General features: G+C 41.9%; 1 protein-coding gene across 2 annotated transcripts in view; it reads left to right on the plus strand.

Annotated features, from left to right (window-relative positions):
* The first annotated feature begins 6 nt into the window (after positions 1-6).
* Positions 7-12,676, plus strand: part of RBBP7 (retinoblastoma binding protein 7) — a 30,634-nt gene continuing 17,964 nt past the window's right edge. For both annotated transcript variants that reach the window (XM_011995521.1, XM_011995520.1), the window contains exons 1-5: positions 7-204; positions 479-623; positions 6,864-7,009; positions 11,127-11,300; positions 12,319-12,434. In XM_011995521.1, coding sequence (XP_011850911.1) covers positions 57-204; positions 479-623; positions 6,864-7,009; positions 11,127-11,300; positions 12,319-12,434 — 729 coding nt within the window. In that variant the 5' untranslated portion in view covers positions 7-56. The remainder of the gene's footprint in view (positions 205-478; positions 624-6,863; positions 7,010-11,126; positions 11,301-12,318; positions 12,435-12,676) is intronic.

The raw sequence follows: 12,676 nt of genomic DNA on the forward strand, positions 1-12,676 counted from the left end.
GTTGACCGCCTCGGGGTCGCGGCCCTTGTCCGGGGGTTGCTGGAGCCCTCAGGCCTATGGCTGCCGAGGCGGGTGTCGTGGGAGCTGGGGCCTCCCCTGATGGGGATTGGAGGGACCAGGCCTGTGGGCTTCTGGTACACGTGCAGTTGTCTTCCCGAGTGGGTCGCGCAGCCCCTGTACGTACAGGTCGTCATCTTAGAACAGGTGCGAACAGCTGTAACAGGGTAAACAATTTCCATGTCCGTGTAATTGACTACCCAACATGGTATACGCAGAGGGTATTGATCTCAACGGAAAAAAAGAGGCTTCGTGGTTGGTAGTATTTTCTTCACCTTCTGGAAGAGCAGTTAGTTGTCCGTGTCCAAATTAGAGGTAAAAGGAAAGAGTACATGAGGTGTGGCCATCTTGAGGTGACCTCCAATTTCTGACTTCGATCCATCTCAGCCACTTAATTGTGTGGGCTTTCTCCAAATTTCAGTGTTTGAAGATACTGTGGAGGAGCGTGTCATCAATGAAGAATATAAAATCTGGAAGAAGAATACACCGTTTCTGTATGACCTGGTTATGACCCATGCTCTTCAGTGGCCCAGTCTTACCGTTCAGTGGCTTCCTGAAGTGACTAAGTAAGGGTTTCTGGCAACTTTTTTTTTTTTTTGCTTAAATTTAACTGTCGTTCTGAATTTCCTAGTTTTGGCGTTTTATACCTAGAACATAAGTATGTAATCAGCCCTTGCATGGGGTGGCAGGTGGTTTTTATTTTCAAAACTTAACGTGATTTATGGGATGATTTCTGGCGTATAGTGTGGTGGTAAAAGGGGAGAAAGAATCCGTTGTGAGATTAATGGTATTTGGAGGAAACACTGAATGTATTTGACAGTTCCTGGGCTCGAATGTAGAGCAGCATCTCTCTGGGCCCAAACTAATGCGTTTCTTTAAAACTTTATTGAAAAAGAGAATATTTACAGAAAAGTTCACACATCATAAGTGTTGTATGGCTTCATAAATTTTTGCAAAGTGAACACACGTAACAGTCACCCAAGATAAATACATTTTAATTGGTAAAGGCAAAAAGACCTTGTCAACAATTGACCAAAGAAAAGATGTTATCGGCTTATGGAATACACTTTGAGATTGCCGTTAGTCTTCATAAGAGTATTCTTTTCTGTTAGATCTACGGTTTCTCTGGTAATAATTGCTGGCATTTATTGAGCACTCAACAGGGCCTGGCACATCTGAAGAATCTACGTCTTGTTGTTGTAATCCTCACAGTAGTACTATGCTGTAGGTAATTTTCATTATCCTTGTTTTATTGATAGGGGAACTGGGAGTGAGCGTTTAAGTGCCATCCCAAGATCACACAGCTGGTCCCTGCGTTAGTCTGCCTTTCTCATTCACTTGAACCTTTTCTAGTAGGAACTTGACCATGTACTTTTAAAGTGTATTAAATATGGGGCCAGGCACAGTGGCTTATACTCCTGTAATCCTAGCGCTTTGGAAGGTTAGCTTGAGCTCAGGAGTTCAAGGCTGCAGTAAGCCATGATTGCGCCACTGCATTCCGGCTTAGCCAACAGAGTGAGACCCTGTCTTCCAAAGAAACAACAAAAAAGCATCTTAAATTTGGGTGTTGTGGGCATATAATTTAAAGAGGATTAAATGAAACTCTAACCTAAAAAGAGGGTTTTACAACAAGTTATAAAAATAATAAGCTAATTTTGGCTGGGCGCGGTGGCTCACGCCTGTAATCCTAGCACTTTGGGAGGCCGAGGCAGGTGGATTGCCTGAGCTCAGGAGTTCGAAACCAGCCCAGGCAACACGGTGAAACCCTGTCTCTACTAAAATACAAAAAAAAAAAAATTAGCCGGGCGTGGCAGCGTGTGCCTGTAGTCTCAGCTACAGGCCACAGGGAGGCTGAGGCAGAAGAATTGCTTGAACCTGGGAGGCGGAGGTTGCAGTGAGCCAAGATCGCACTACTGCACTCCGGCCTGAGCGAGAGCGAGACTCTATCTCTTAAAAATAAAAATAGTAATTACAATAATAATCTAATTGTATATAAAACTGCTCTTACAATGGCTAGGTTCTCCATATGCAAACATTGATTTCCATACAGATAGGAATTTCCACTGGGCTTCCCAAAAATCTAAATGTAAATGTACAGATGTGGGAAGAGTAGAGAAGAACTAAGTGATGGACACTTGGAAGCATTGACGTTTACAGTCACCTTTGAACAGATTGAAAACTAGATTAAGTATCATATGCCCAGGGGTATTCAAGGTCTGGTTTGAGCATTGTGTGCATTTGCCTCTTTGGTCTGTTAAGCAGATTTAAAATGTATTAACTAAATTTACCTTTTTGGGGATCTTTTTGACCCACTGTAACATAATGGAAAACAGCAGGGACTTTAAACTTAGAGACCTGGGTTAGAATCATGCCCCTGCTTCTTCTTAGCTTTGTGAACTGGGGCGGTGTTGTCTGGGCTGTAAATGGAGATGTTGGTCGTACTGACTACCTACATTTGAGGGAATTAAATGAGATCATGCATGTTAAAGTGCCTGGTGCAGCATAAGTACACAGTAAGTGGTGACTGATGCTGATTCTCCCACCCCTTCCTGTTCAGAAATAATTTGTCAGGATTGAAATAGCTCTGTGTTTCTTCATTTGGATTTCAATGGAAGCTACTTGCTGAAGTTTTTTTTATAAATGTTACCTATAATATGTAATACTTAGGAATGTAACAGAAAATGCTTTAATTAAATTATTTAATATGTATCATGGTGTTCTTTGTATACAAAGCTGTTGTGGGATTGAGTTGTGGGACGTGCAGTGCCTTAGAGAATGTAAGAAAATGCCAAGCAGCCTGCATTCTTGGATGTTGAGGATTGCTGTGTGGTGCTTTGCAGGGTTCAGTTAGGGGTATAAAGGGACTGTGTTTTATCACCATACAGAACAGTAAAAATGTTGACTGTTCCTCAGTGTCTGGCTCTGAGGAACAAGACCCTGCTTCACCTCATAAGCCTTTCTTCTGCCGACTTACAACATGCTTCATAACGATTACTTGGACTTTCTGAGCTATTGTCCTTCAGTTGAGTTAGGTAATTGTCCAAATAATTGATTTGGCTTGCTTTTTTTTTTTTGGAGACAGAGCAAGACTCTTGTCTCCCAGGCTGGAGTGCAGTGGCACCATCTTGGCTCACTGCGCCCTCCACCTCCCAGGTTCAAGCATTTCTCCTGCCTCAACCTCCTGAGCAGGTGGGATTACAGGTGTGTACCACCACACCCAGCTAATTTTTGTATTTTTAGTAAAGACAGCGTTTCACCATGTTGGTCAGGCTGGTCTCAAACTCCTGACCTCATGATCTACCCACCTCAGCCTCCCAGAATGCTGGGATTACAATTGTTGATTTGACTTTTAAAAGGTTTTATTTAGATATCTCTAAGAAATTGTTTTTTTTTTTTAAATTAGGTAGTTATTTCATATCTCTTGTTGAATAATGTTTTAAATATATTGAGACTAAGTTATTGTCTACCTAAAAAGCTTTGTAGTTTTTCAAATTCAGGAAGTACAAAAGGATGTAGAGTGAAGAATAAGTCCCCTTTCCACATCCTTTACTGTCCTACTTCCTTTCCCCAGTCATTGTTTTCAATTTCCTAACCCATCCTTGCCAGCGTGTAAAAGTGCATACCTGTATCTTCATTTTTTATGGTAGCAAGTTCTTCACTTGAGTTTGTCAGTAAGAGTACATATTGGAGATTTTCCTGTCAGCATGCTTGGATATGCTTGTTCTTTTCAAGGGTGCCATAGAATTTTGTTTATAGATACACTGTGTAATATATGATACCGGTTCGTTACTGATGGATGTTTAGTTATTTTCAGTCTTTTTGCTGCTATAAACAATACTGCTGAGAATAATCTTGTAATAGGCCATATTTATGTGATGCTTGGCTAAATTTCCTAGTGGTAGTTACTGGGGTCAGAGGATTCTGCACTGAAAATGAATAGGCTCTCTTAACCATTAGTGCTTCTGCAGCCTTTAAATACATCCAGTATTGGAGGAAAGTAGTGTCATATTGATTAGTTTAGGGAAACAGGCTGTGTTTTAGTGATGGAGGTGAAAGGATTTCTAGTAAAAAGAAAAGTCCTCATATGATGATCAAGTTGGGGAAAACTGGAATAATTAAATTTGAGTCCAGAGGGATTTTTAAGCTCCTCCAGTCCATCTTGGGACAGTGTTCATTAGAAAGGGCCTATGATAAACTGACCTGTCTACCTGTAATTTTTTACCTGTGAGTCTGAGTTTTCTTGCTTAACTCCACAAAAAACAAGTCACTTTTTTCCTTTGATGTCAGTCCCGGCATTGCTTTGTGGTGCCTTCTTTCTCTCAAGCATTCTTATTTCTCTTTTTAAATATTTACTTTTTTTTTTTTTTTTTGGGGGGGAGATGGGATTTTGCCATGTTGCCCAGGCTGGTCTTGAACTCCTGGGCTCAAGTGATCCGCCTGCCTTGGCCTAAGTGCTGGGATTAGAGGCATGAGCCACCGCATGTGGCCAAATATTTCTTCTTTCTTTCTTTTTTTTTTTTTTTTTTTTTTAAGACAGGATCTTGCTATGTTGCCCAGACTGGACATGAACTCCTAGGCTTAAGCAGTCCTCCCTAGTAGCTGGTACTGTGGGTGTACAGCACTGTACCTGGCTTACCCTTTCATTTAAAGCCACTATTCCCTGTAAAGGTTTGATTTCTGTCCAAGTCCTCATAAAGTATGTTGGTTTTACTGGTTAAAAATAAGTGGGCAAGCCAGATGTGGTGGCACACATCTGTAGTCCCAGCTACTGAAGAGGTTGATGCAGGAGGATCAATTTGAGCCCAAGAGTTGGAGACCAGCCTGGGCAACATAGGGAGACCTTGTCTCTTAAAAAAAAAAAAAAAAAAGTGGGGGCGGGGGCACATGGGCTCATGTGCATTGCCCCCTACACGCATATAAAGACCACCTAAGATGGAATTAATTACTTTTTTGGTAGCCACATCATATTCTTGGCCCACTGTGCATGTATCAATCAAGACCCATGTCGTCATCGTCATCTTTTTTTTTTTTTTTTTGAGACTGAGTTTCACTCTTGTTGCTCAGGCTGGAGTGCAATGGTGTGATCTTGGCTCACTGCAAGCTCCGCCTCCCAGGTTAAAGTGATCCTCCTGCCTCAGCCTCCTGAGTAGCTGGGATTACAGGCATGTGCCACCATGCCCGGCTAATTTTGTATTTTTAGTAGAGACGGGATTTCTCCATGTTGGACAGGCTGGTCTCAAACTCCCAACCTCAGGTGATCCGCCTGCCTTGGCCTCCCAAAGTGCTGGGATTACAAGCATGAGCCACTGTGCCCAGGTGTCTTTTTTTCAAACACGTTGCTATTGCTTAGTCATGGCTGCCTTACTCTCTTCTTGGGGGAGTGTCTGTGTGTGTGTGTGTGTGTGTGTGTGTGTGTGTGTGTGTGCGCGCGCGTGTCTGTGCACGCACTTTTTTACTGTAAGCCAAATCTTGGTAAAATTGCATCTTGTGTTTTCTTTTTTTTTTTTCTTTTGAGATGGAGTCTCGCTCTGTCGCCTAGGCTGGAGTGCAGTGGAACGATCTCGGCTCACTGCAAGCTCCGCCTCGCAGGTTCACTCCATTCTCCCACCTCAGCCTCCCAAGTAGCTGGGACTACAGGTGCCCACCACCACACCTGGCTAATTTTTTGTATTTTAGTAGAGACGGAGTTTCATTTTGTTAGCCAGGATGGTTTCAGTCTCCTGACCTCGTGATCCGCCCACTTCAGCCTCCCAAAGTGCTGGATTACAGGCGTGAGCCACCGCGTCCGGCCTTGTATTTTCTTAAGTTATTACTAAATTACTTGCCTAGAAGTAACCTTCAATCTTTTTAGGAAAAAAAAACAAAAAATAAAAAAAACATTGAGTCCTTCGTGCAGCTGAAATTTAGAAACAGATAAATGGCCTAACTTGTCTTGTGTTGGGGCCTAGAGCCCTACTTCTCAGTCCTCTTCATTGAAATGGGACCATGGAGCACAGTTGAAAATTGTGTTCTAGATAATACAAATGGGGAAGCCTTTTTGATAGATACTGATACAAAAAATCACTGCTTGGACCAAGGTGCCGAGAGGTTTGGGCAAGTTCTTCAGCCTCAAGGTGAGTTTCCACAGAACAAGGTAACAAAGATGCCTCAGTAAAATTGAGAATGTTCGTTTCATAAACTTAGGTATCATAAACATCAAGGAGTTCACATCATGCCATTTGCACTTATAGTCTGTTTTATTCAGTGAAGAAACTGAGGCCCCAGGGAGGTTGTGTTTTAAGCAATTGCATTTTAGTTTGATCCAGGATTTAAGCTGTTTTTTTGATTCAGTACTTTCTGTCCATACTATCTTGTAGAATTTCTTATTGGGAAATAGGAAACGTCTAGTGTGTAAGATATTTTTAGGTGGAAAGAAGATTTCTTTAGGTGGGAAGTTGTGATTTATGAGTGTGGGGATTGTTGGTGGATTCCTGTGTAGATGTTTGTCTGTGTTATACTGAGTTGGGCCTGCCTTCCCCAGAGTGCTGCTCTATAAAAGGTAGTGTTCACATTGATAATTGAGGCACAGGAGGATGGGTCTTTGAGAAAGAAGCAGGCCCTCTGCATATTGTAGCTAGAATATTTTCTTATATTTGCATATGTGGGGATTGTAAAGTTGGTAACCAGAGGGGGAGAAGATACACAGTTGATGCTAAGTATATATTTGCTAAAGAAATTTGAATGTATTTTGAGGGAACTAGACTGAATTTGTTAGCAACTGGAGATTTCTTGTCAGATCAGTGTGACTTATTTTCTTTCTTAAACAGACCGGAAGGAAAAGATTATGCCCTTCATTGGCTAGTGCTGGGGACTCATACGTCTGATGAACAGAATCATCTGGTGGTTGCTCGAGTACATATTCCCAATGATGATGCACAGTTTGATGCTTCCCATTGTGACAGTGACAAGGGTGGTAGGTATATCATATATTCCAATATTGATGTCAAAGGGAAAATGTCTCTTTCAAAGCATATGCTATTAAAACTATACTATTAGCTGTTGGCCCAGTAATTTAACTTCTAGGACTTTATCCTACAGAACTACTCACCTACATGTGCGCAAGGATTTTAGCCATAATTGCATAATTGAAAAATTAGGATCAACCTTGTAACCCAGATGTTGGTTCATAGAAAGTTGGTTAAGCACATGGTGTGTTTGAAATACTACTCAGCAATTAAGAAGAAAGAAAGGCCAGGTGCCATGGCTCATACCTATAATCACAGCACTTGGGGAGGCCGAGGTGGGAGGATTGCTTGAGCTCAGGAGTTCAAGCCCAGTCTGAAAAACACAGACCTCGTTTCTACCAAAATTTCAAAAAAAATTTTTTTTTAATTAGAAAAATCTGTACACACTGGTATAGGAAGGTATCCAAGATAAATTAAGTGAATAACTGCTATGTGTAATTAAGATATTCCTCTTTGGTAGAAGTAATATGTGTTGGTGTGTGCAGTGGGTGTTTTTTTGTTTGAGGAGAGTGGCAGTAGTGGTAGGGTTAATTTAGGAATCTCTTGGCTTTTTTTTTTCTTTTTTTAATTTAGTCAAACACATACTCTCCTGTTTTTGGTATTCCCATGACCACCCCAAGTTTGGTGATTTCGCTAGGACTCCCAAGAGCAAATTATACTTGTGGCTAAAGTTTGTTACGGTAAAGAACACAAAACAAAAGCAGCAGGGAAAAGATGTACATCGGCAAGCTCAGGGAGGTCTGGCACAAGTCTCGTCTAAGGCCACACAGGATGTGCTTTCTCTCTGGCAGCAAACTGCAGGGACACGTGTGAAATATCTCTGCTCAGGGAAGCCTGTTTGGGTCTTGGGGTCTGAGGTTTTCTTGGGGGACTAGTTACATAGGCACATCCTGCTGACAACCAGCCACGGCGACTGAAACTTGAGGACCCCAGTAATACAAACTGAGGACCCAGTAATAAAAGAAGGTATGTATCATCAATCTTGATATCTGCAAAGTAAACCTGACAAACTGGTGCAACGCGGTCCATTGCTCCAGGTGCACACCACAAAATCATCAGTTCATCAGTGACAGAAAGAACGTTCTGAGGTGCATGTTCCCAGGAGCTTGCCAAGGGTCAGTAATGGGGTCCCAGTGTTCCTCAGAGACTCCAGGGCTAAGCACCCAGACTGCTGTATTAAGTGTCTCTTCACAGTCCCAAATAGCTTAATGCCGTTAGCATTTTCTAATACGTGCCTTAGGGGGTTTTTTTAATTGAAAATAAAATACTGGCCAGGCACAGTGGCTCACACCCACAGTCCCAACACTTTGGGAGGCCAAGGCAGGAGGAACGCTTGAGCCCAGGAGTTTAAGACCACTCAGGGCACACAGTGAGACATTGTCTCTATCAAAAAATGGATTAAAAACTAGCCATGTGTGGTGGCGCATGCCTATAGTCCTAGCTACTTGGGAGGCTGAGGATCTCTTGAGCCCAGGAGTTCGAAGCTGTAGTGAGCTAGGATCACACCAGTGCACTCCACCCTGAACAACAGAGCAAGATCCTGTCTCAAAAATATTACATTCTCTAGTGTAGCAAAACTGCTGGGTTGTATGGTGTATTCATTGTCAACTTCATAGAAAACTGTTCTCCAAAGTGATTCACCCAGTTTACCCCTCCCACAATTTATCGTTCATTCCCCGACAACTGTATGCATTATTTCTTTAAATATTGGGAGTTTTTTGTGTTTTGTTTTTGTTTGTTATGAGGCAGGGTCTCGCTCTGTCGCCCAGGCTGGAGTGCAGTGGTGCGATCTCGGCTCACTACAACCTCCACCTCTGGGGTTCAAGTGATTCTCATGCCTCAGCCTCGAGAGTAGCCAGGATTACAGGCGCCCACCAACATGCCCAGCTAATTTTTGTATTTTTAGTAGAGGCTGAGTTTTGTCATGTTGGCCAGGCTGGTCTCAAACTCCTGGCCTCAAGTGATTCGCCTGCCTAAACTTCCCAAAGTGCTGGAATTACAGGCATGAGCCACCACTCCCGGCCTGAATATATTGTAATCAGAAATTTTTAAATGGCTTTTAGCCCTGAAGTAATGTATTTACTGGGCTTGCAGTTTAACAGTCTCTGCATAACGATATTAATATACTATTAAAATCTTAAAGTTACACATCCAGTGTATTCTAAAAAGTAGCTGAAATAATTTAATACCTTTGTTAATATTCAGTTTACATTTATGTGTGTGTGTGTGTGTATATATATATATATTTTTTTTGAGACAAAGTCTTCCTCTTTCACCCAGGCTGGAGTGCAGTGGTGCGATCTCGGCTCACTGCAACCTCTGCTTCCTGGGTTCAAGTGATTTCCCGAGTAGCTGGAACTACAGGCGCCCGCCACCACAGCCAGCTAATTTTTTGTATTTTTAGTTAGGGACAAAGTTTCACATTGTTAGCCAGGATGGTCTTGATCTCCTGACCTTGTGATCCGCCCGCCTCAGCCTCCCAAAGTGCTGGGATTACAGGTGTGAGCCACTGCGCCTGGCCAATATTCAGTTATATTTTTTAATGGATGTGATCATTAAGACAGTGACTTCAAAATTTTAAGTTTGAGAAAACAAAACTCTTGTGTTCAAAGTAAATCCTACTTGGAAGCGCCCCTCCCCCCCCTTTTTTTGGAGAGCTCTTCAGGTTGTTTTAGCTAAAGGAATCAGGAAACTTGAGTATCTTTGTAGCAGAAGGGTTAGAGCCACTGGAGTCCATGCAATGGGATGTTGAAGGTCAAAGTGAAGCAGGTTTGGAGCAGTCTCAGGAGGCAGGAGACTATTGGATCAGGAGGGGTCTTAGCATGCTGAGGCACACTTCTTCTATTGACACCATGGAACAGAAGGTGCTACGAGGAAAAAGGGTCCTTTTGCATGTTGTCACGTGAGAGTAGTGGGTAAAGGAGCTTTGAAGTAATCGTGGATTTGAGATACGGTTTTTTCAGCCGCATTGCAATAGTAAGCTATGTTTGCTTCGGAGAGAACAGCTAGATACTAATATTAAGACATGGAAGCCAATGTTCATTAAGCATTCCACATAGAAGGAGCTGCCTGGAACTGAGAAATGGTTTGCTCCTTTTGGTGGTTGCTCCAGGCCCCGGTCTGTTTTACTTCTTACCAGCCTGGCTCCAGTAGGCATTTGTGTTAGTTGTCCCTGACCTGAGACATAGGGTGAGCTAAAATGGAATGTGCAAAGAAAAGGCAATATAGGTCAGGAAGAATAACACAATTGTAGTGTGAACTCTCCTATCTTTTTAAGCCTCAGCAACTAATTCAAGTTTTTTATCTATGAGCACAAAAAAGAATGTTCTTGTTTGCTGTATTTGCTTAGATATTCTCTATTTGTATTCTTTCTGCTAATATGTTGCTACTTCTTGGAAGTTACTGTGCTTTTTATATGGCTTTGTTACTTTACAAGGCCTTTTTCATGATTATTTAATACTACAGTCTTATTCACACACCAGATGGGCGGAGAGGTTAACCTTGGCATTGCACTAGCAGTTAAACCAAGGATGCTAGCAGGGCCAACGTATGTGTGTTTAGGGACAGGTAGGGGTTAGCATGGGTTTCACACTGATTTGAGGATGCTTCTGACTTTAGACTCAAAGGGTGTTCATACTCCTGAGGGTTAAAACTTTTCCTGTTTTGATGAATCCTAAAATAAGATGCTAAATCAGTGCAGCACTTCCAGTGAGTTGTATTTGAACTAAAAAGCTGTTGGTCTGCTTATTATATGGTTATTTGAAATTTCAGTGAATAACTGTATCATCTTCATAACTGAAAGAGGACAGTTGTTTTAGATCCAAGGTGGAACTGAATTAAGTTGCATAAGGCAGCTACCAATGTTTTCCAGTGCAAATGGGCTTTAAGAATAAATTGATGTGGCAAATGAACCCACATTTTTGGATTTTCTCTATGCATGTCTCTGTCTTTGGCTTGTCAATTTGTGTTGTATTCTGCCAGGTCAAAATCTGTTGGGTTGATTGAACTAAGTAATTTGTGAATTTTAATCCTGAGTGTGTGTGTGTTTCTTTCTCCTCACATTAGAATTTGGTGGCTTTGGTTCTGTAACAGGAAAAATTGAATGTGAAATTAAAATCAATCATGAAGGAGAAGTAAACCGTGCTCGTTACATGCCGCAGAATCCTCACATCATTGCTACAAAAACACCATCTTCTGATGTGTTGGTTTTTGACTATACAAAACACCCTGCTAAACCAGGTACGTAATAATAAAGTCAGGTCATTACTTGAGCAGTTTTCTTGATTCAAACTGGTAATGTTTTTAAGTCAAAGTAGCATACTTTGTAATATTTAAAGGTTTAAAAATTGCTTTAGGGGGATCCCATAACCATCCTCAAGTTCAGGGATTTGCCAGAACTGCCTAAAAGCAGCTTATACTAACAGCTAAAGTTTATTACAGCAAAGGATCCAGAGCAAAAGTAGGAAGAAAAAGATATACATCAGGGGAAGTCCAGAGAGGTTAGCTACAGGTGTCTGAGTCCTTCCCATCCAGGGTCACGTGGGACATACTTTGTCTCTAGCAGCAAACCATAGGAACACGTGCCAAATGTCTCTACCCAGGGCAGCCCATTTGAGTTTCAGAATCCGGGATTTTTGTGGAGGTCTGTTGGCGTGGGCACATCCTGTTCTATGACCAGCCATGGTAACAAAATTGAGAACCCCAATAGTGAAGCCAAATACATTGTGAATCTTGCTAAACAGTCCTACAAGTCTTGACAGGTTCCTATGGCATACCCCACTGCTCTGGGCTTACACAACTTTACCAGTGAGTGACGTGAAGAACTTTCTGAGGGTCACATTCCCAGGGGTTGGCTAAGGGTCATTTATGGTTGCAGGCTACCGTAGAGGCACGCGGGGACTGAGCAACCAGACCTGCTGTGTTAGAAATATTTCTAAAAAATTGGGGAGTTGGGGGGATAGGGTTACCACTGCCCAAATTTGTAGGATAGCTATAGTTTTTAGTATTTTTGTGTTGGGGATAATATTAGGTTTTCCAAAGAAACCAATCGTTTAATGGTCATGAGGCTCAATTTGCATTGGGTATTAAGAACAAAGCAAAGAGAACAGCTTTTTAAAGTGGTTATGGGTCAGACCAGATCTTGTTCATGTGCAATTGCTGTAATGGCTCACTCAATGAAGGAGTGAGAATTTATTCTCACCAGTTCTGATAAACAGAGTTTATCAGATAAACTTAATGTTTTTTCATCTTTTCTTAGACCCAAGTGGAGAATGTAATCCTGATCTCAGGTTAAGAGGTCACCAGAAGGAAGGCTATGGTCTCTCCTGGAATTCGAATTTGAGTGGACATCTCCTGAGTGCATCTGATGACCATGTGAGAAACGTAGTCTTTGTAATTTGTTCATATAGTGAGAGCTGATGTGTCACAGCTGTACTGAAGGAGTGCTATATAGATGAAAGGTTTTCTAAGATAATACTGCTGATTATTGTGGTAACATTCCCCCAGGACTTAGAGACATGGTTTTCATACTGTCCTGTATGAGTCTTCGGATTCCACAAAGCTCTTTTGAAGTAGCCTTAGGATGGAGGGAGCATAGGCAAAAGGCCTCCCATTAT

Source organism: Mandrillus leucophaeus, unplaced genomic scaffold (assembly GCF_000951045.1).
Source record: "Mandrillus leucophaeus isolate KB7577 unplaced genomic scaffold, Mleu.le_1.0 Scaffold490, whole genome shotgun sequence".
Lineage (NCBI taxonomy): Eukaryota > Metazoa > Chordata > Mammalia > Primates > Cercopithecidae > Mandrillus > Mandrillus leucophaeus.